Here is a 24,478-nt window from a genome sequence, read left to right on the forward strand (position 1 = left end):
GAGATGATCAGTTATTAGAAGAAACCACTGTGAGAAGAGGAAGCAGCTCTACATCTTCATGTCTGCAGTTCACCACTGGATGCCTTTGTAGAGGGGATGCTTTCATCAAATACAGTTACAGAACAGTAACTGCATAAAATATAATGTCCTGTGATACAAAAATCATGTTATTTGATTGAATCAGTCCTTTGTCCTTAAATTCTAACAAAGATCTGTTGGCAACAAGAATGTCTGGACGTATAACATTTGGTGATGCAATAGGTGTTACAGGGGAGACACCTATTTTAAGGTCAGAAGCCTGTTTCAGATAGATGTTAAGATAAGATCTCCATGCAGAACAGGTTTTCATCACACTCTCTAATGCAGGGCTTCTTACACCTTCTTCTGAAGTTTCTGGCAATAATCACTGCTAGATGCAGGATCTGGACTAGATGGACCGTGACTCGAGGACATATCCACACAGTAATTATTGTGTTCCAATGACTTTTACATTTATTTTTGCTATCCTTTCAAGTGGAAAGTATATCCACTTGATATTCTTTCTGTGTCCTCACAGCCATCCAAAAGCATGTAGCTATGCGTTTGAATCAGATGATACCCAAAACACAGCCTGTCTCTCACTTACCTCCCCTTCAGGTCTGAGCCCTCTGGTTCCAGAAATGAACTCTAAAAGGTTTCAGCTGTTATCTTCTGGAATTCCCTGGCCTTGCTCTCACCCCCGAGATCTGATTCAAATGCTGCTTCCTACAATCACTTCTCACACATTAGAGAAATAATTTCAGAAGGTGGTGGGTTTTTTAATATAATGATTTGAGAAATGTTTATTATGATTTCTTTTTAAAGCCAGCTCTAACTACGCAGATGCTGGAGACAGAGAAATGAGTGTAAATGATGCATTTTTAAAATGAGTTCTAAAAATCATCTGAGTTAGGTTTTCTTTGTATAAAAACATCCCAAGCCCACAACTGATAGATTGGATTCTCATTAATATGGGTATGTGCTGTTCCTCTCAGCAGAGCGCTGGGAATCTTCCTGAGAGGAGAAACCTTGGTCCATGTGAAGCTGCTGGAATTTTTTGCCACTGACATTGCTGTCGCAGGATGTCAGCACTTGTCCCCTGCTCTGCTTGGCCTCAAAACACAGCAGCTTGAAGTTGTGATTGGCTTTGGGCCAGAAAAACTCAGAAGTGGAAGAGAGGAGATTCCCTGTTTGTTGGGAGAAGAAGGGAACATTTCTCTGCAAAGTTGATTTAAGAAAATGGCCATCTGCTTCCAGCTACTCAGAGGTTTGGAATTTAGAAATAGCTCTGCAGGGGATGTATTCCTGGGTAGAGGGCAGGTGAGGAGTTCAGTGAAAACATGCATTTGTTTTAGTTCCTTGTGATCCTGGTGTATAAATGATGTTTCTTATGAGGAAACACGAATTCCTTGTCAGCAAGAGCTAGTTAATTTGGAATTCGCTGCAAATGCTTACTTTGTACCATTCCAGACATCAAGAACTAGAAAACATAGTAATAAAATATTGTTCTCTGGTGCATTTTAGTCCATGGCCTTACAAGCTACTGACATAAAAATAAATGTAAGGCTACACTAGCAGAAATAACAAAAGTCTGAAGGAATCCTGTTTAGACCCTCACCTTCTTTTCATATGAGAACTGAATTAAAAATGGAGTCAGCTGGCTGGGCTCTCTCACTTAAGAAACAGAGAGCATGTAGTCCGTGTTAATTTGTTAAATTCGGGAGCAAACATTCTATTCGTCCAGATACACAATAGTGTAATTGTATAATTGAAAAACTATATTAAAAATTTTTTCCTTCCATATAAGTTGCCTGAGGATCATTAAAACCTCATGGTACTGAGTAATACACAAAATATGAAACCTTACTGTAAATCCAAGGGAAATTGCCATTCTGGGGACATCTGGCATGACCTTCAGCTCCAGCTGAGTCATCTAGCTGAAACTCACGACTGACTGCTCATATCTTCAGAAATCCCCAAATCACTATATTACATTTTCTGAATTTTTTTTTTTTAAGTCAGGTAAGAATAAACATAACAGACCCAGCCTGGAAAATAATGTATTACATGTGTGTGTCTAAAGACCAATGTGGAGAACCGTGTTACTAACAACAGAGCTGCATCAGAGAAAATTCGTAATACACCTCCAGCAAAGAAGATGAAATGTGATAGTGAAAGTATTTGCTTTTCTTATTTCCTTAGGCCACTGTGGTTTTCAGTCTGGCAAGATTAAGGGTTCAGGGGCTTGTGACAGGACTCTCCTCCCAGCTGGCAGCAGAGTGTGGAGGCTGCCACGTGAACTCCACAAATGCATTTGGCCCGGGGAAGCTGGCCCTGCGCTAGGGAGGTTGTCTCTCCCCAAATTCGCCACTTTCTCCCTGATTTAGTTTTAACCCTGATCTGATTCACTGCCCAAACACTTGTGTGACCATAAGGAAGGAAACAGGGACAAAACAAGTGACCAGGAGAGGGGAGGATGAAATCACCTCCTTTGACAGCAGCACTCATCTTTATTGGTTTCAAGTGCGCACAGAAATACAATGTGACTAGCACTTTCAATAAGAAAAATTGGAAAGAGGAATGAGGATTAGTTGAGACAGTTTCCGAATTACAGGGCTTGCAGAATTAAAAAATCAACAATATTGATAATACCTTTATCAATGGATTGCAGGCTTTGAGGCCCATGCTTGGCTTATTGAAAAATAAATTCAGTCTCCCTAGCTGTCTGCAATTCTGACAGTACACTCAACTTCTCTCTTGTAGATAGCAAAATTCTGAGGAAGTCCACCTGCATGTTCTGTCACACTAAATATAACCAACAGTGTTTGAAAAGAGTACGTGCAGAGAAATAGGTTGTGGTAATTGCACAGGCAGTGCTGGATGTCCCTTCTCCCTGCCTTGCTCTCCCACCTTTGTCATGAACGATAATTCATGGCATGCCACTCAATCATCTTCTGAGCCTCCTGCTCAAAATGCATTACTGGAATAGCTTTGTTCTACCCTACCTCGGCACTGCCTTAGACAAAACCCTGGCCTGCGCTGAAAGCTGCCAACCAGGCTTCTCCTCACATCATCCTTTGGAGGTGCTTAATGTCGGTGTCACAAGCACCTCTCGCCGTTGACTGCAGAGAATGCCAGGAGGCGGCAGCTGCCGATAGCCTGACTTGTCTGTCACCCTCTAGAGCTGAGACATCACAGAAGTTGCGGTGCCTCGGTTATGCATGAGGTCATCTGAATCTGACCTTCACGTCTCTCCTAATCTCCTCATTCCTGCAGTATCCTGTTCCTTGCCTCCCTTCTCCACTGCATAGCCCTTTGTCCTCTGAAACGCCATCTTCAGAACAATTTTTCCTGTCTCCTCTGTTTCATCTCTTCTTTGAATCCATTCTTTGGTTTCTTTACCAGGTGAAGCAGTTTTTCAACTTGTGGTATGCCCCACCTCAGCCTTCTCTCCCTGTTATCTCTCTCCATATCCCTATGGTGTTGTCTTCAGTCTTCTCGGTCCTCACTTCTAACCACTGTCTCCTTCAGCTTTCTCCTAGTTTCCTATGTTTATTGCCATAACCACTGATACTGTCCTATCAACTTATTCCCAGAGCTGGCAGTCCTCTTGCAAACAAATTTGTGTCCCTTGAGGTTCCCTGTAGTGTCTTTTGCTGCTCTTGCCCTCAGACTGTTAAGTATTCAGCTTAAGTTAAATGTTTGTTTGACATACTTCGCATGCTATGCCTCTCAGCAAGCATTTTCAGTGCTTCATAAAGGATGAATAATATGCAGTTCACTTAAGGATTCTCCTGCTCAGTGACACACATAGTAGTGTTACGACCTTTATCTCCCAGAGCTTTCCCAAGACTTTGGCTCTGTTTTTCATTCTCCTGTCTTCCTCCATGGATCTCCATCTTCACACTTGCCAAACCTTTGCAGACCAGCACTGTGAAGATCGAGGGAAAGCACTATGTCTCTCCTAGGAAGGGTAGCCAACCTCCATAAAATAGGGAGACATCAGATACTAATGGTTAAGAATCCAAAACTGCTTATATATGTTAGGATATATGTTTAGAACACGGGTGAAATGATTTTGTTTATCCTCTATATAACAGAGTCTATGCACTGATACATAAAGACCATTATGGAGTTAAAGAGAATAATGTGCTCCATTTGGGGACCTTAGTAAATTATAAAAAATGGCTAATTAAGCCCTACTCCCGATTTAGTTCAGATAGATGTAAAATACTGGAATTGCTTGGACAGTAAATAGGAATTGTATTATGCCCATCATGGAGGAAAGCATTGATTCTGTCACTGTAGGAGAAAATTAATGCCCATGGTGCCTCTTTACCATTAGAATAGGTTGTTTATAGACTAAGCAACTCCCCTGGGACATTTAAGAAAATATAGATGTCCTCCTTGGCCTTTAATTACCCAGGAGGTTTACCCTGTGAGGTGCTAACTGCATTGTGTTTCCACTGAAGTCAATAAATGTTGGAGGACTCAGTACCTTGTAAAACATACCCTGTTAAGTCGCTCGTTGTATGCTACTATTTTGATGTTTTAAAACCTAATTTTAACAGCCTTTGTTCTTCTTATCCCTGTTGCTAATCCTATACATAACAAGGAATACCTCTCTTTGTGAGACTTACCTGTATTTTCTGTTTTCAATAAGGAAACAAAGGTACAACTTATATGTAAGGTGGTTTTTAACTAACAGCACAGGTTTTCCCAGGCCCTGTTGGTCTGTGTCTTATCCACAGACCTCTCCTTTCTGCCTTGAAGGGCAATGGGAATCAGATCTGCTGGGATAGAGCTCCATGCAAAGCAGTCTGGCAGAGGCACACTCACGTTTTGGGTGTGGACCATCAGCAAGATATGTAGCAATATATTGGTGACACTGCACAGACAAGCAGTGTTGCATGGATAGGAACGTAAGGCTAGCAAAGTTCATCCTGGATCATCAAATGCAGTCCCTTCCTGTTGCCAACAGCGAAATCTTATTACCTCTTCCCGAAAATGATCAAATTTCAGCTTAGAAGTCATTATCTTTTCCTCTGTTTCTACCAGAGGACTGTTTCAGAACATCTTGTGACTGAAAGACTTACGTATGTCCAAGTTCACACCCTTTTATTCTTATGTAAATACATTTTTTGACCTTGAAGTACTTATCCCTCTCCTAGTGTTCTCCTCCCTGATGTATTTATAGAAAGCTATCATTTTTCATCTTTACTGTTGTTTTCTTAGGCAGAAGCAGATGTGTACTTACATGGCAACCTTCCGGTGGTATAGGCTGTATATTCCCTGGGTCAGAACTGATATCCCCAAAACATAGGTGACCAGAACTGTGTGAGGTTCCAGGTGAGATCTCTCTGGGGCTTTCCGTAAAGCATTTAAACTTCCCTCTTAGTCTTTCCTACAGCCTAAGGTTGTATTTGCTTTATTCAGAGCTGTACCATAGACATAGTTCTTATTCATCCTATGATTGAATAAGCAACACTCTTTTTTTGCTGTTATTTCCAGGTCATGAGTCTCCACCTTCTACTTGAAATTCCTGTTATTTGTCCCTATGATTGTGACCTTGGACTTCCCAGTATTTTATATTTCTTTTAATGACCACTACTATAGTCCTAAATATCTTCCAGCTTGACAAGCATGGTGTTTTGACTCTCCCCTTGATGGACAGTGCATCCCAGCATCTAATTAGCACTCCCCTAATTTTTGACCAGGGTCATAAGTGAACATAATTTGCCCCAAGGACTGATCTTTGAACAGCTCCATTAATTATCTCCACTCAGCCCAGCAGTTCCAATTACTGCAGCTCCTTGCCATCTTCCCCAAATGTCTCCTCCCTGCTTAACACTTCTTCAGCAACTCCTCATCTTTCCCAGCCTAATAAGCAATGTTGTGGTTGGCACCGTATCTGAAGTCACTTGGTCCCCAATAAGTGAGAGTTACACATTACCCTCATCTAAAAATATTAACTCCTTTGGTGTACAAAGGCAGCAGTCTGCACTGGCATGGATCTATCTGCCTTTGGTGCTTTGTTGTGCTTGACACTTCTTTTTTTAATGTATTATTCCTTTCAGTATTTGATCCAAGTGCCACAAGAGCTGATAATTGAAAACCTTCGTCTGAACCTGCTGTTTAAAATGTCAGTTCTCATAGAATTTGGGTATAGGGGTTGTCATCTCCCATGACGTGCCTGCTTTGCTAAGCTTTTTGCTCCTGTCTCTGTTATGCTTATTTCCATTTCTATATCCTTAATCCCATAGGCATTGATGCCTTCAAGTGTGTGTTCGAAGTCCTCCACATAGTAACCTACCTCCAACCCGGAGCATGCTCCCACCACAGAGACCCTTCCTGAATTCTCCTTTCTTCATCATCCTTTTTTGTGCATTTGACTGAGGAACTGCTCTTTAAAATAGTTTCCATTTTCCTTTTGCTTTCTCAGCTTGGGTCTTTTCTCACCTTAATGCTACACATCTTGACCTGCAAGATGAGGCTTAATTTAAACTGAATAAGTTTGGGCTCGCTTTCTCCAAAAGGACCTAAGCTGACCAAAGAGCCCAGCAGCTCCCCCATCATGTCCCTTATCAGTGCTACGTCCCAAGTAAAATCAGCTTCTGGGGGCCCAATTCATCCTTGCCAGAAGGACAACACACGGCTTCTGCTTAATTTAAGTTCCACTTAAATATTTTACCTTCCAATTTAGTGCTTAAGTGGTACTAAAGTGGTGCATACACCTTGCTAGCAATCTCTAGCTTGGATTTATCACCACACGCAAACAGCAAATCTAACATTATTAGTGGAGTGACTGAAGAAGATGGATGCTTCACTTTAAAAGCATAACAAAAGGTGTAATGACAGGCGTTTATTTTCCTTGCCTGATAGTCAGACATGTTGATCTAAATATTGTAGTTCTAATGGCCAGCTCAGAGAAATGGCTGTGGTAATTTGTCTACAAGTGAGATGATGATGATGATTTTTTTTTTTTCTATGGCAGTTAAAATGTTTCCAGTCAGGATTTAGGCTGTAAAAGATGCAAATCACAGACTTCAGGTTGTGTGGCAAAAAATTTGTTCCTACAGTGAGGATGAAATGATTTCACCATACATGAAAGTCTCTTTTTACCTCCACTCTGTAGCTGTTCAGTAGCCAACCAAATTAATTTTCACGTGCTGTAAAGAAAAGTTAGATCCTGAACACACATGTTAAAACACATGTATGTTGAGTGAGATTGTTGATTTGGTTTGGTTTGGGTTTTGGTGTTTGCTTGTTTGGTTTTTTTTTTAATTACTTGTCTGTGATATTCTGAAACTTTATTTAAAAACCTGTCGGGGCTGAGGAAGAGCAGAGAATAAGAAGCTGACATAAACTGGGAAGTTACCTGAGCGTTTAAATGTGATTTAGCACAAAGTTTTGCTGGAGATTCTTGTTGGGTCCTACTATTTTCCAAATCACTTTGTACATCACCAGTCACAGTAGAAAATACAATGAAACAAAAATGCCTGTCCAGAGAGGCACAGACCTGAGCATTACATCTTTCCTACCAGAAGGCACAGCTGTTCAGCATTAAGGGCAATGTAGGTTTTTGGTATGTTTGGTAGTGATTTGGCTTTCAGGAAAACAATGCTTTTCAGGTCTAAACAGTGTAGTCATTTGCAGCACAAATACCACCTTGGTTGTAAGTCATTGAACTGTTTTGCCTCTTTCCAACATTATCTTTAATGTAAGTTGTTAGAGGAAAATATATCACGCCAGAGGCAACAGCCCAGGAGAGGTGAGGCTGCTGCAGCTCCATGCCCCGGGTCCAACCAAGAAAATGTATTCCCAGTGGGCACACGCATACAAACTGGACGTATACACCACATATGTGTATATATGCAGGTTAAGGTTAGGATTAGGGTTAGGGTTAGGGTTAGGGTTAGGTTATGTGGTGTATATACATATATACATGGCCAAGAACACACCCCAACCCTTGAGGACTACAAAAGTCTCTAGGTACATTGCAGAGGTCTGTGCTTTTGCAATCACAAGTAGTTGCCGAGGTCCAGAGGGTAGTGACCTTCCTCGGGATTTAAATAAACGACTTGAGGAAAAGTCCTTGTTGAGAGACGAGAGCGACTCGGGAGGCTGGGGGACACCCGGGCGCGGGGGGAAACCCCTCACGGCCTGCAGACGAACCGGCAGCCGGTGTCGCAGGCTGGAGCGACCCAACCTGAAAATCACTCGGGGAAAGCAGACGGCCCGCAGCGGGTCCCCGTCCCCTCGTCCCGCCCCGCCGGCAGGCAGCGCCCGCGCCCGTCCGCCGCGCAGCGCTGCGCTCGCCACAGGGATGCGCCGGCAGAGCCGCGCAGAGCCGCGGAGCAGCTATGCCCAGCCGCAGAGCCCGCATGGCAGCCGGGGAGGGCTCCAGCGCGGCAGAGCCGCCGTCCAGGGGCATCGCAGCCGCACTGCCCATCTCACGCCCGGGGGTGAATTTGGGACCGGTGCGGGCGAGCAGCCGCGCCGGCAGCGAGCCGGGAGATGTTCGGGTTAAAGGCACCGTCCGCGTGGTTGCGGAGGACGGGGACTACACTCATCAATGGCTGTGAATGCGGCATGAAGATGAGAATCAGCCAGAGCCGCTTCCCGCGGAAAGCCCAGGCTCGCTCTCGGATTTCAGCGCGTTTGGGGCTTTCGCTGCGAAGTTTCCAAACCTTTCCCTGCCGTCCCTCGCCCCGACACGTTCCTGCGATGGCGCTGCTGGACGTGCCCTGCTCTGGGCGAGCGTTTGCCAGCCGGAGCGACCGGATCCCCCGTTTCGGGAGAGGCCTGAACAAGCCGGCGAGCATCGGTGCGCAGGCAGGGAGGGGAGCGGGCAGCCCTCCGCGGGGGGGGGAAACCAGTGACTGCTCTGCTGCTCCGCACCCGCTGATCTGCCTCAGCCGCAGGCAGCCGCCGGCGAGCCACCCTCCCTTCCCCGCTCCCGGCTCCGCGCCCCCCGGCCCCGGCGCCGCACCGTGCCGCGGGCATCCCCCGGCGCCCCGGGAGGCATCAGGTAGCCAAGGGGACGGCGCCCGGCCCCGGCCGGCCTCGGCGTGCGGGGGCGCGACATCCCTTTTTGATAGTGGCATCGCCCGGGGCTCACCCTCCGGCTCCGGGCGAGGCTGGTGGCAGTCCGGCGGGCGGCGGTCCGGCTGGTCGCGGTCCTGCCAGGATGGGCAAATGCTGCTCCAAGTGTTTTTCCCGCGCTCGGTGCGAGGACGAGACGGTACTTTTGCCTCTTTTTATCCTTTAGGGAAAGGGCTGGAAGGTGGCCGCTGCCGTGATTGAGCCTGTGCTGCTGCTTCTAGCTGGCGTCTGTGGTGTGTGCGCATCCCGGGGTGGCGGAGAGGGGAGCGATGCTCGTCTTATTTACAGTGTGCTGAACTCTCGTTCACCGGGGACAAGTCTAACTGCCGCTTTCACATGCACTGCAGTGCCTTACATAATTTCATCCTGCAGTCTAAATGTAAGGGTTGATTTTCGTGGAACAAGGAGGGACCGCTAGCATCTTCTGTAGTAACAGTCGGCTTGATTTCTTGCTATACTTTTCATACATTTTTGATAACCATGTGGAGTACAAGTTATAAAGGAAACTTGCACAGAGTTTTAAAGTTTGAAGAGAGATTATTCAACCTCTAGCTGTCCGAAGGTTTTACCTCTCTAATGATCCTCCTTTCTGACAGAGGATTGATCCTCCAATCTAGAAGTGAAACAAGGCAAAACTACATGTTTTCTCATGTCAGGGTGAATGTAAATCAAGCAAATTCCCAGGCACCAAAATGGGTCGTGTAACAAACGTCAGTGCAGAGGTAAGTACATAGCTACAGGTAGCAGGAGAATAGCATGTGCGAAAGAAGTTGTGGGATATTTCTAACACATAGCTTTTCACCCTATTCTTCTGGAAGTTTGCCTGGAATTTAAGTATATACAGAAGAGGGAGAGAATGAACATACACATTTAATTTACTTAATAGAAAATATCTTGGCAGCAACACATGCTTGTGCAGTATATTTTGTTAGAGTTTGGCTTTTTAAAATATTCATATGCTCTGTCTAATGAAAAGCTGATAGTGTCTCCCATTTACCTAATAATAGGTTCAAATATAGCTTGAGATATGCTGCTAACCATGTTAAGGAAAAATGTATGGTTTAATATAAAGCTTGCTAAAGTACAGTCACTGAGGGATATCTAGGTGCTCACAAACTTTAACCTAAAGAGTATTATGAGGGAGGATTACCTGATAACCAGCATGATTGAAACAGCAGTGTTAAAATATCTCTTTTTTGAAGGAAAACTGTAGATCATTTTGAACATCAGCTGCAGTGGGATTCAGTTTTTGCTTCTACAAGTATCATCTGAAATATTTATTGGTACAAGAGAATTCCCAATGTATATGCTTCTCTTTCCAAAGATAATATAAGGCCTTGCCCTAGGGAACTCTGAATAAAGCATAACAGTGACTAAGCACCATTTGCAGGTCAGTCTTTTTTTTTTTTTTTTAAAATATATTTTGAAAGCATTGAATACAGAAAAGCTATTCTGAAGGAGCAGTTTTAATAACAAGTGCCACAGAGCATCTGTGTGCAGTGCATATTTTTAGGAGGTAGCATAGAGAACTGGGAAGTGTTCATGGAGATACTGTGCATGTATTTGGACCTCAGAACATAAGCAAGCATGTAAGTTGGCAGGGAGAAGAGACATGTCGTTTTGGGGAGGTAACTCCAGGCTCCTGTGTTTACTTCCTAGCTGCCGCTGACTTCCTATGTGGGTCTGGGCAATTTTCTGGTGTTTCTCGCCTGATCTGACCCATTTGTGCAGTAGATCTACTATTACCTGCCTATTGTTAAAAAGTACCTGGAGGTTTAATTAATTAGCGTTTCTAATGAATTAGTATCTCTCAGGTAGTTCGCAGTTCTTAGAGGAGAGATACTCTAAGGCAAACCTCAACTCTGCCTCCACATCCCACAATTATTCCTGGTCCAAAGTAAAATCTTGACCTGTCTCCCTGACGATGTCTCCTTCAGGTTGTCTAGCTGTCGGCTGAAGCTCCATGCAACTAAAGCAGAGCCTTTCATAGAATCATAGAATCATAGAATAGTTTGGGTTGGAAGGGACCTTTAAAGGTCCTCTAGTTCAACCGCCCTGCAATGAGCAGGGACATCTTCAACTAGATCAGGTTGCTCAGAGCCGCGTCCAGCCTCTCCCCCCAAGCCTTCTTCACCACTTCCCTTCTTAATCTGTTTGGACAACACCAGCATCTTGCCCATTCTCAGGCCTGTATCATGGCATCTTTTACCAAGTTATTTTTCCAGGTCCTCACACGCAGTTATATCTAAATCCTGCAGATTTTTTCTGAACTACACTGCTAAGTTTTGGCCACTATTATTTAATTGGACGAGTTCCTCCTTCCTTCCTACCTCTCTGCCTACCTGCCTGACTACCTACCAGGTTTTCTGGAGCTGTTTCGATGTTGTACCCATATAAGTCATACCTTAGTCTATCTTCAGGGAGTTTTGAGTTGAATGGGGAATACAGAAGTGCCATTTTCAGTGTCTGTTTCACTTGCTGAAATGCAGTCTGACATTTCACGGGAGAAATACTGGGAGGTCTGTATGTTATAAAGCTGATGATAGGAAAAACAGTTGCTACCGTGTCTTCTATTCAACAGAGCAGTAGCTTAAGCACAGAGGGAACATATCATTCTATTGTTCTATTCTATTTTTCTTTCTGTCTGAGGAGATGGGACATATTCCAGACACAAGACTTAACCATTGTGTTGTAGAGTACAGGTATGACAAAAGAAGGTTTCCTTCATCTCCATCATGAGTGTAATTTTATTTTATGAAAATTACTTCAGTATCAGAGTCATTTCTTGGGACACAGCCAATGGAAGACCTTTCTCATCAGTTTTCCAAACAATAATGAAAACCATCATTCATTAAAAGTACCTGAAAAATAAATGCAATATTTTAATTTGTACAAAACCCACTGTTTTAGTTTCACACTTTGGCCAGAAAAAATTAATCCCGAATCACATTGAAGCAATTTTTTTCTCCTTTGCTATTTAACTGCCACACTGAAATGCTGGATATTTGCACAATCTCCTTACAGTGTCTCTGACCTTTTCACCCACTGGAAATGGCTGTGTCACTAGTATGGTCGCTGAGCCTTTTTAAACCTAAGTTGGATTTGGCCCTTAGTCACTCATCCTCAATGGCTCGACTCCAACCGGTGGCCTAGTAAAGGACACCTACAAAGCTCCTTTGATATGCTGAGCCTGTTAGACACAAAACTCTTGGGAGGGCAGCAAAGGTTCCTGCTTACCCTGTCTTCTCTTTCAAATACTTTGTTGAGATAAATATTAATGAAGATTGATTAATTCAATTGGATATCCCATTAATTTGGTTTCTTACACATTTGTTTTGGCAGATTTTTCCTCGTGTGCTTGTGAATTTTCTAATTGCTTTGATGTTTTGACATTGGGCCTATATGAATCTCAGCATTGGACCTGATAGTTTTACATACTCATGTCAGATCTAGTTTTGCTCTACTGTAACATTTGGTTTCCTAAGTGCTGGCATTCCCATTTCCCTGGCTGCACGGACACTGAAATGCTGGTTATCTGCAGAGCCACATTGATGATAACAAGGAGGGGCTTTTTCGTTTTGTATTAATGTCGTGTTTACACTGGTCGCAGGAATATGTGCAGTCCAAACCTATCATGTTACACTGACAAAGCAGCTTACAGTAACAGAAAATGTCAGGGATTTGTAAGTTCACTGCACATCCAGGAGACCATGAGGCTGATACGATGATTAGCCAAAGCTACACCTTGCCTTTCTTGCAGAAGAGGAAGATAAGGACTCATGTGCTGTTGCTCTCTAAAAGAACCCTCTGAGAAAGAGGGACTACTTGCAACCTTGGCACTGAGGGCAACCCTTGCACATCTGACCTCTCAGGAAACATAAATATGAGGTCCCGAAGAGCAGTCAGAAAGCTCTAACCAAAATAAAATACAATGCAAGAAGTATTGGCAGGGCAGGCAATTGACAGCAAAGGCACCTGAGCTGTGCGAACACCCGCTGCTTGAGATAGCCCCAGAGGCTGCTCTGGAAACCACGGCCCCAGCCTGGTGGGAGGCAGCCAGGAGGCCCACTGTCCTGGTGGGGTGGTGTCCATGCTGGAGCCTGAGTTATGGGATAGCATTTTTAACGTGGCACCATGGCGATTCTCCACTCTTTTGGAGAGGGTCTCACCGCCAAGTGTCCTCAAGGGTAGGACAAACCTTATCTAAGATAAAACATAACCTAAAAAAAGGAGTCTGTAGTATTTCTTATGGGGAATCAAAATTTTAACAACTTTTTTATTTCCTAGGATGTAATTTTTTTACTTGCTTTTCATATCCTTCATGTAAATAGAATAGTAACAATCCCACTGAGTTCTGTGTATCTGTAGGTGCTGGCAATGATTTGTACAGAGCTCCCTTGCTTTAAATGGCTTTTGTTTCAAATAGTGGGAGTTGGTAATTTGAGTGGGTGCTTCCCATCTGCAAGTCCCGTATCCAGTATATCCCTGTGCACACGCCTTCAAGGACACCCGTCCTGGCAATCTGTCAAGAACACTTCTTCAAATGACTCCAGTGAGTTAAACAGACGGTATGGGCAGATGCAGTGATATTCTCCAAAAGGGGAAACCTTATCTCTGTAAGACTGCTAGTTTGGAAATCTGTGTGAAGGGCTATGTTTTTTTAACATACCAGGCTATATTTATCCGGACCTTTTTACTTTTTCATAGATTTTTTACCAATTAAGAAAAACAACAACGCAACCCACTCCATTTTATTCTGAACCTAATGCAGTTGGTCAGGACTGGGGACTCTGCAGTCCTGGCACACAGCCCCCTGTGCATTACTCAGCAGTGTATGGAGCTGGCTGTTTGGAGGAGCCCAGCCTTGTGTGCCTGGCTTCTTCCCGTAACTGTGTAAGAAAGATGTCCACATCGCCTGGATCTCCTCACGCACCCAAGGCTCTTGAATCATCTCAGTTAATCACTCCATTTACAGCAAAACTTTCCAGAAAGTGTGTCCATTGGATCTGGTAGGAATCATCCCAAAAGGGCAGTGTGTAAAGGATTAATTTAAATTCCAGATTCCAATTTCCTGGTATTACCAAAAAAAAAGCCGTTGTGTTATTTCTCTTAACAGAGTTAAAAATTAGATGCAGGAAAAATAAACAGAAACATTAAGCTCTGAAATTTTTTTTTCCACTTTCATTTTGGTAAGACAGAACTAATTTGCTATCCTATCTGCTATGTATCCTGCTGCTGAAGTAACCCTTTCTGTGCCCTAGATTTTTATTAGCCTTGCTTGCTTGTCACTGAAAGATTTACTTTCTAGGACTCCTTTTAATTCCATTTGCTACTACACTGCCTTTTCTCTTGAATATGATTTTTCTGTAGTGTCCTTTACAGATTCTTGGCCTTTTCTAACCTGGGACATATTTAAAGTAGCCTGATCTAGTTTTCCTAATCATTAGTGATCTTCCCAGCAGGATACGTTCCTTTGTTTTCTTCCTTATGTGATTTAGGTTACATTCCAATTTGAAGTGCCCTTATGCTTGAACCATTATGCTGGGATTTATTGTACTAAACCAAACTCCAATAGATTTTCCCAAGGCTTTTCTTTGTCAGTTTGCACAGCACTCATGAGATATCTGCTGTCAAAGTCCTTGCATTTTAGTAATAACACCTTAGCATTGTTCACGTAAATATGTTTTAATTTTCCTTTGGCCAGCTCATCTGTTTTAATTCTTTAAGTATTCGGATTTCCGTTGAGAGAGGTCAAGCAAAGGAGCTCTTGTCCTTCACAGACAAGAAAATACCAGAAGTAAATGTGAAAATAGTCATGAACATCAGGCCATTAGTGGGGTCTGTATGGGTATGCCCACCATGCCTAGAATGGTGTAAGTACAGTAATCTGCTCTGCAGATTTGACTGTGTGAGCATATTACTATGTTTAGAGATGGTTAAATGCAGGCACAAATAGATGAGTGTTTTAATAGAATTAATAAAACCATCTTGTACATGCAGTCCAGCCATAAATGGTACACAGATTGAACACAAAATGATAGAAAAATACAAATGTCTTTTCAGACACATAGGAGTCAATAGAGTATTCTGTGCTGTCCTGTGCACGTGAGTGTATGTACATGTATTCATAGAGATAGAAGGTATTTGTAGCCAGTGAGTTGTGGCTCCTAAGCTTGATTTAAAAACTGAATGAGTTCATTATAATTTCCCCCTGCCAAAAAAAAAAAAAAAAAAAAATCTGAGGAATCAATCTAATCTGCTTTACTGAATGAACATGTGAAAGTGCTTATCTGGGATAAACCTGGGGACTATATATATTTCTCTCTCTTTTTCCTTAAACAGAATGAAAATGCCCTTGTGAAAATCAAGGAGTTAGGAGTCGAGCTTGCAAAGATCAGGGATGAAGTTGGTAAGTAGTACAAACAAAGTGATAACAAAAGTGATTTTCTCACTTCACACAAAAGCAGTTATTCCCTGTGACTTTATCCTGGGGAACCTGTGTACATGCGATAAAGTGTCTTCTGAAGCCCAGTGGCAAGGGGTTTTGTGGCTTTGCAGGGAACTGTGATTTCACCTCTTTGTTGTGGAGATGGGTCCATCACCACACACACTGGAGCTAGTTGTGTGTCGTCTTTAATAGACAAATGGTTCTTCATAAATCCACAGCTTCTGTTCTCAAACTATGTACCACCACTGCCAAGGAGAAAGCACAGCATGATGAGAAGTGGGAACTTGGGCCCATTGTGGTGCATGGTGACTGGGAATGCGTCGCTTACTTATGTACATTGGCATGTTTTGCAGTTCAGCTACAAACTGAAGGACACGAAGCTCAGAACTTGCTTATTAATATCTCTAAGGTCACTTCCTGGATGAAAGATGGCAAAAGCAACGTGTCCCATTCAGTCTGTGTATTCCCTGTGTATCTGCATGCATCACTTCTTTTTGGTTTCTGATCTAGGCAGGAGAGACAGGGAGGGTGTAAAGACATTGCAACTCTTGAGAGAGAAGATGGGCTTTTGCGCTGGCTTCAGCCAACAGGCTGAGTTCTTTGGGGCTTAAATCTCCGCAGAATGGGTGTGGCGTTGGGCTCATCTACCCCAGGGCAAACGGAGAGGAGGAAGGGCACCTGGAGGGAGGACCATTAGGGCAGGGGACACCCTGAGTACCAAAAGGTGGTGGAACCACTGATAACTGGATCTGTGAACAGGGGAGACCTTTCAGCTTTCCCTGCATGTGGGACCCCAGGTGCTGGGTCACACATTAAGCACAGATTGTACCATGTGGCGGGAGGGTGACTTGGTTCGCAAAGAGGGGCTCAGGCCAAACCCCCGTGAGGTGGGTAGGACTGCAGATCCTCCCTGTGCTTCGTCTTCACCTTGCCTATGACAACCCACTGCAGAAAAGCTGAGCTCAGCCTTTTCTGATGCCCAACAGCTTGTGCTCCCTGCTGTGCCCCTCTGAAATTTTTTGGCTGATCATCATTGCATAGAGAGCTTTATTGTCCCCATGGCGAAAGGGTACTGCAGCAATAGCAAAACAGCATTTCCAGCTATTCCCTGATGCCTGCCTTCACCCATCCTCTGCATCTCCACAGCTCTCAGAGGAGACATTGCCACCAGTTCATTCTTTAGGCAGGGCACATTTGAAGCTCTCCATTGAATACCTACTTCTTAACTGAAACCCCTACCTCTTTCTAGTGGGTTAGGTTTGCTCATTTTCATGAGTGCTTTTGCAAGTGGCAGTGACATGGGAAGGAAAGAGAGGTACAGTGCTGGAGGTAAAGAGCTCTGCTTCCATTTATACCATGTTTGTACAGCTGAAGTGAATACAAATCACTGGTGGGTTTGCTGTAGAACTTTGCCAGGGATATAACTGACTGCCTGTTTGGGGGTCACAGAGCAGCATGTTCAGTAACAGGAGATCACTGCACTGCCTGCCTTTACCATTGCTCTTGTGCATGCAGCAATAGATAATTCCTCTGCACAAAACTGAGTCCTGAGGGACTACATGGAGACAGTTTTGGTAAGAACCCCAAATACTACAGAAAAGCAGTCTGAGGTCTTAGCTGAGCTGTACTGCTTCAGAAGGGAGATTAGCCATAGACGTGTACGTGCTTTCTTTCTCAGAGACGGGAAAGATGATGTGAGATAGTCCTTTCCTCAGTGGTCCTGTGGGCATGCGTACTGGAGAGGAGCTGTCACAGGCCACCTCTTCCTGAGCAAGCCACCACTCTGGGAGATGGCGAGATGCTGAGCAGAGGCTGTTTAGGAGCAACAGGGGTAGCTGGTGATCTGTCCTGCTTGTGGGAGGTAATCCTCTCCATACAACCCTGAGACGCAACACGCCCAGGTAGAAGGACACCCAGTAGGGATGGACAAAAGGATGAACATGCGCAGGTATTGCACCCCAGCAGGATGTGAAAAAATTCATCAGCAGTACAAATCCTGATATGTATCCATACATAAGGAAGGTGAATGTTCATGTTTTTTAGTGTAAGTCAAAAATTGCTGGACAGTCTGTTTTCCTTTGAAAGAAAATTATAAAATTAAATTTTGTGAAACAACCAGTGTTTTAAATCTGTGGACAAGGTGAAATGGCAAATGCCATGTGCATGAGAGCGGTTCTCGTCAGTGCAGTTCTTTGCTGTCTCTAAAGCAGTGCAAGCTGAGGCTGTGGGTGCTACTGGAGACATGCAGCCCACCTGCACTATAGGAGGGTTATTTTGGTCTCACTATCAGATAAATCTGTATGTTGTACAATATCGTACATGTTCTGCCAAGCTTTATGCAAATAAAGAATTAAATAGTCATTTATTTGACAACAGCAATCATAGGTGATTCTATGAAGAAATTTAGGGAAAATCTACAGAGCATGTTATTTTGACTACAGCCAAGTTGTAGTTCTGGCTTGTCTCAGTCACTTTGATAAGTAGTCTCTCATTAATTTAAAAACAACCAGTCCAGTTGAAAAGCATGGGTGTTGGTCAGAAATTCCTGATTTCTCATGTGTAAATTCACCATGCAGGCTCACTGATGCAAGTGCCTGGATGAATCAGTAAAACAAGGCTAGACTAGCCAGGGTTGATACAGGCAGTGTGTCCAACATTTAGTTGTTTAAGCAATAGCTCTAATTCAGAATTATGATTTAGGAGATGAATGTGCTTGGTTTTGAAAGCACACAGTCTTTGTTAACTTCAACTGAAACTGCAGGATTCTGCTATACAAAGCAGTGAAACAGCGAGATATAATCCACTGTTCAGAAAAGTCAGAATATATTTTTAAGGAAATCTCTTTTGGTAAACAAAACCACGGCTGGAGCAATAGCAGTGATGGAGCATGTGTAAAACAGCCTAGGGAGACCTGCACCCTTCTGGAGCCAGGCAAAATATTTAGGTTCGGATAACGCCGTCCACCTTTACCCCCAGCACTGCTGTGAAGTATCGCACCTCATCTGAAACCAGCATGCAGTGAAATAGGAAAGTGCTTCTCCCTTCTCGGCCCTGAGGAGGAATGTGGCCTCTATAAATGCCGAGGGACTTGTTATTTTACGCAATAAGATTTGCTCATGTATTTTGCTAGAAATACCAAGGCTAGAAAAACATGACAAGCAATCATTCTGCACTCAAGACACCCATCTTTATCAATTATAAATATAAGCACTTTTCAGCTGCAACACTGAGACTCCTGGAATAAAGACATTTTGAACACCGGCTGTTTCCCTTCAAACTAATGGAAATTAAATGTCAGAATTACCTACTCCTTTGCTGTCAGACAAATGACACGTGAAGTGAGTTGAGAGGAGGTATGGAGATGCATAAAAACCTAGATGAATAGAAGACGATCAGATGTTAAGTTTAAAATTTGTATTATCTGTGTTCACGAGAGTTTGAAAGCCAAAGCCTGGGTGCCACCTCCTCCTGGATATGCCTCCCCGTCAGAGGACCCTTAACCTGAGTGAGGTGGCTGTGATTTGTCTGTGAATCTGTGGCCAAGTGTCAGGAGGAAGAGCAGAGTCTGCATGGCGAAGAGCCCATTTCTCATGTCAGAAGCAGACAGTCCCTGTGCGAGGCCACATGACGCCAGCCCCCCAGTTCCCAGGGGAGTTACCCCCCTGAATGCAAAGTGCCAGGGCTGGGGAGGCTAGGCTGCGGCTCGGGCTGCGTTTGTGTGGGAGGATTAGTCCATTAGTGACATCTCACTTCCCCTCACCTTCCCAGCCCAGCCTGAAATGGGTGTTGCTCATTTGTTGTGCACTGTAAAAGCCACTCGGCGCTCGGGCAGTAGGGAAGCAATGGCAGCTGCTCTTATTTAACCCAGCACGCTGTCATCCCGGGAAATGCCATGTTATGTCAGAGCCATTTCCAGCCTGTAAGCAGCAAATGAAATACCTACAGAGAAGGAAAAAGAAAACCAGGGTGTAACTCTTCTCGATAGCAGCCGATAGCAGTTCTGCTCTGTTTGTCTTGTTCCATGTCAGTAATACCTTTATATAACTTTTCTTAGTGATTATTATTTTTTTTTCTGCAAGAGGAGCTCACTTTTACAGTATCCGTATCACGATATCTGAAAGCAAAATTCACTGTTTTCCAGCAACATTAGCGGGTCTTCTGTTCAGGCATCCGTTGTCGGGGCCCTGCTGGAGGCGATTCAGCCTGGTTCACCAGAACCACCTGCTGAAGCCACAGCTGGTTAAACGCTGGCTCCAGCAAGGCAGGCTGTCCCACGGTGGTTCCTGCTCCCCAGACAGGTAAGGGACCCACAGACCTTGTACTGGGCTGCATGGGTGTCACCTTCTGCTACTCATGTCCCAGTAGAGCCAGGCCCAAAGGTCCATCTCCTGCCTAAAAAGAGATTCAGTCTTTCCTAACCACTTCAATCCTTGGCCTCATTTGTCTCGGTCTGGGAGACTGTGGTAGGGATCACTCCTTCTCGTTAGAGGTGTTTGATATTCAGTATAAGGCAAATTTCCTGGGCAATGGCCTCACTTTCTGCCACCAGTAGCATTTTTGGGTGTGTGGGGAATGTGCCACAGAGACACTCTTTCCCTGCTTTCCGCTTCCCTCCATTTTGCACCTGCATCAGGGTTTGATTTGTAAGGTGCAAATAATTTTGTGTTTCAGGTTACAGAAAGCGTTTCAGGTGGACTTTCTTTTGGTTAGAGCATGTCATTTCATTGCCCAGCCCTCCCTGTGTGCTGCGTAATCTCATTAGAGAGGCTGGAGAGAGACAGGGTTCATTACAGCTCCAATTTAAAGCTTCAGTAAGTTTGAATTCTGCTGAACGCAGAGCTGCAAGCATTACCCCTTGTCCTCCAGCTCTGGGATCGCTTTGCATGCCAAAGAAAATAAAAAATCAAAAAGCAAGAGAGAGGGTTTAGAGCTATAATCCAAACTGCCAGGAAACAAGACATTTCAGCTAATGACCATATAAATTGCACTGTTCCATTTTGGGTATGAGGCAGGTGGGAAAGCTTTCTATGTGCCGCTGCTGCGGTGCTAAGCTCACTGATTCAGGCTCACTTTCTCTCTTTCTGTAAGGAGCAGAGAGCTTGAAAGGGACACAGAGTCCCTCTTAGTGCTCCAGAAAACATCAGGATCAGAACAGGGCCCCAGTAGTGATATCTGTCTGGACATACTGAGCAAGTCTGGATTTTGGTGTCCAGTAAGCGTGGAAGCAGACCTCTAAACAGGGTGAAAAATAGCTATGTGGGGAAGGGGATGGTTAGCTTGGGTGCCCAAACTACCTTGCATGGGTGCACCTAACATGAGCTGTGGTCACGGCAGTAGGTAGCTTTGGAAAATTGTTGCTATCCTGAAAAAGATGAGCACAGTCTGATACCATAGTAGAAAGAGACAGGAAAACACAGAGGGGTTTTGCCAGATATTGAGCAAATACATGGTCATAGGATAAATATGTTTTTGAAACATTCAGAAGTTGTCCACCCGGGGAGACAGCTGCTTCCAGTTCACTGATTTACAACGCCATACAGGTCATACGTGCATTTTGAAAGGCAAAGGAAGGATGAGTGACTAAGACAGATGGTATATTCAAAAGGTGATAATTTTTCTAAACCAGCTGTGGGTCTAAATCAGAAAGAAGGTCTAGCAGTGCCATTGAAAACACATCTCTTCTTCTCTAGTGTTGTTCTGAGTGTTATGGTCATGATGATTTTAATCACTTCTTATCTGTTAGACCTTTGCACGTAAGCAAACTTGCTCTTTAAATGTAGTCTGGCTGACTTTGTCCAACTTGCATCAGGTCTTCAATATCTGGATTGATTGCAACTGTTCTTTAGCAAAGCAAAAGGCCAAGGACAAAGTGTTCGTGACAGTGCTGTCCTGGGACCCAGGGAACAATATAGGTGAGGAACCAAATGGGGAAATAGACTGAATATCCTTGACTTGATGGAACTGTTAGAATTGCACCTCCTGAAACTAGTTGTAGACATGGTTGTGAATTCGGAGACATGGTCACTGGGTTGGTTCGCAAGAGTGAAAATTTTACATTTTCTGATTGCCTTCAGTACCAGCCTTTCATTTGTGCTCTCTGATTCCATGAAGCACACAAGATAGATAGTGGTTTGAATACAAAAATATTTTAAGCAAGAGTGCATTAATGGATGCAAGAGGTCCTCAGTGGAGCTGGTACAAAAGACAGGTTTATGGGGTGAGCAGCTTCTAACAGCTGGAAAATGGGATGTATGAGATGCATCTCCTTCTCCTGGTCAAGTGGTCAATCACACCCCCTGCACAATATGTGCATAGGATGTGCCTTGAGAGCTGTGGTGGTTTAACCCCAGCCAGCAACTAGGTACCATGCAGCCACTTGCTCACTCCTCCCCACTCCCAGTGGGCTGGGGAGGAGAATTGAAAAAAAGTAAAACTCAGGGGTTGAGATAAGAACCGTTTAATAACTCAAGTAAAAGAAAATACAATAATAACAATAATAATAATAAAATATAATAATAATAATAATAGTAATGAAAAGGAATACAACCAAAAAAAAAAGACAGAAATAAAACCCAAGAAAAGACAAGTGATGCACAATGCAATTGGTCACCACCCGCTGACTGATGCCCGAGCAGCAATCTGCCCCTCCTGGCCAACTCCCCCCAGTTTATATACTGGGCATGACATTCCATGGTATGGAATATCCCTTTTGCTAGTTCGGGTCAGCTGTCCCAGCTATGCTCCCTCCCAGCTTCTTGTGCACCTGCTTGCTGGCAGAGCATGGGAAACTGAAAAATCCTTAACTTAGGATAAGCGCTACTTAGCAACAACTAAAACATCAGTGTGTTATCAACATTATTCTCACACTAAATGCAAAACACACTGTACCAGCTACTAAGAAGAAAATTAACTCTATCCCAGCCGAAACCAGGACAAGATCCCAGGCAGCTTCTGCCTTCCTGGCACATCACTGGAAGTGGGGACATAGCCAAGACTGTGGCTTGAGAGAAGGAGGTAAGAAAAATCTTGCATCCCAGTTGAAAGGCTTTGTGTCAAGTGATTGTCTCACATGCTGTTTCTTATATCCAAGGCAAAGTAAAAGCCCCAAAGCCTCGATTTGTGGATCCAAGACTGTGCTGGCCAGGAGGGGACATCCAGTCACCCTGCAGGTCCATGGAGTTCCCTGCTTTTTATTTTTATTATTATTATTATTATTATTATTATTATTATTATACTTCATCAGATCCCAGTTTTGCATGGCCTCTTGCATACTCTGTCAGTGCCTCTATTTAAACAAATACATGTGTGTATGTGTGTGTGTGTATATGTGTATGGGTATGTGTATGTATATGTATATGTGTATGTGAGAGAGCGGGACAGAGAAAGAAGCGACAGCGAGAGCTTGTTGATGGCTGAGATTCATGGGAGCCCCAGAGTCAGCGAGAACCACTGTGCTCAGTGCTGTACAAACAGATCCAATGCCACTGTTTGCTCCTGAGGAGTTCAGGGCCTGACGGTATGCTCTTGTCTCCACAGCCCTCAACACAGCAAGATGGAAGAAACTACAGAGCGAGAAGGAGGAGCTGGAGAGGCGCTTTGAAGAGGAGGTGAAGCAGCTTCGCAGGCAGCAGCAGGAGGAGCTGCAGGCGCTGGAGCAGCGGCTGCAGGAGGAGTACAACACCAAGAGGGAGAGCCTGCAGGAGCAGCACCGGCTGCAGCTGGAGCAAGTCACATCGCAGCATCAGGATCAGGTCAGTCTCTGCCTGTTCCCTTTGAAGAGTAGACCATGCCAGTACTGAGTATGTTCGGGTAATGAAGTATATTGAACACTCCAACATGAAGACACTGGTTACGAACTGATGACTGGAAAAATATATTCCTGACTATCTTTACTGCTTTTCCTCCCTATTATTCTTATTGGTATTTCTACACAGTAGTATATTACATTGCCATGTCTTGTCTTCACATGCTTCCAGCTGTTTTACAACACAAATACTAAGACTAGCTCTGCTCCCCATGCATACTTGCTCCCCAACCCATCTATTGTAGTCAATTTATATGAAACCAAGGATTGAACAAGAATCTGCTCAACACAGGTAAGGCCAGCAGAGCCCTGCCCATCGTTATTTGCAATGCTAGTTAAAGGGCGGTACAGTGAAGTGATAGGGCCCACCCAACATGTAGCCTAAACATCAAGCAGGTGATACACTCCGGGTTCCCTGATTTCTGCTTTACCGTTCCATCTAATCTCTTAGATTGTACGTCCCAAGTGTTTCTCCTTGCTTTGATTCCTGTATGTAGGTAGGAATACTCTCACACGCAGCTACTTTAGTCTTATTTTTAACAGCTGGAGTGAACAAACACTGTAACTCACCTAAGGGCGCCTCTCACATGGTGGCAGAACATCCTGCTCTGGATTATGGCAGTAATGCCTTCATCTGGCCTTTTCTCATTTTGCATTCAGTGAGCAGCGGATACAGTTCTGATTTTTCCAGCTGCAACTCTTACCCATTGCCCAGCACCACAGTTCATGAGGTCTTTTCTCACATGAGTATCTGCCACGCTCAGGTGCGCTTGGCAATCTGTGCCGTCAGGCTTTGACACGCCACAGCCCCCGCTGCCGTGGTTATGCCACCCAGGCATCTGATGCAGCACAAGGGCCAGTCCTCTGCAAAATGTGACCCCTGTTTGCCAGCATCGTTCTCTGCAACCTGGGGATTTTGCCAATGCCCAGGGCAGCTGGAGGTGGTGGAGGGCGAATTTTTCACTCTCTGAGGCAATGTAAATTGGCAGCAACAGTGCAGTGCAGATGTGGTCTGTGAGACGGATGGATGTGACTAAAGGTTGAGGAGAAGGTTTTATGTCTGCGTGCTCTGTATCTCAGGGTATCTATCTCCAGTGTGCATT

General features: G+C 44.2%; 1 protein-coding gene across 2 annotated transcripts in view; it reads left to right on the forward strand.

The window, feature by feature from the left end:
• The window catches only part of MTUS2 (microtubule associated scaffold protein 2), a 197,286-nt gene that overhangs the window by 154,362 nt on the left and 18,446 nt on the right, over window positions 1–24,478 (forward strand). For both annotated transcript variants that reach the window (XM_050904083.1, XM_050904091.1), the window contains 2 exons: window positions 15,466–15,532; window positions 23,108–23,322. In XM_050904083.1, the coding sequence (XP_050760040.1) occupies window positions 15,466–15,532; window positions 23,108–23,322 (282 nt within the window). The remainder of the gene's footprint in view (window positions 1–15,465; window positions 15,533–23,107; window positions 23,323–24,478) is intronic.

This window comes from Gymnogyps californianus, chromosome 1, assembly GCF_018139145.2.
Source record: "Gymnogyps californianus isolate 813 chromosome 1, ASM1813914v2, whole genome shotgun sequence".
NCBI lineage: Eukaryota > Metazoa > Chordata > Aves > Accipitriformes > Cathartidae > Gymnogyps > Gymnogyps californianus.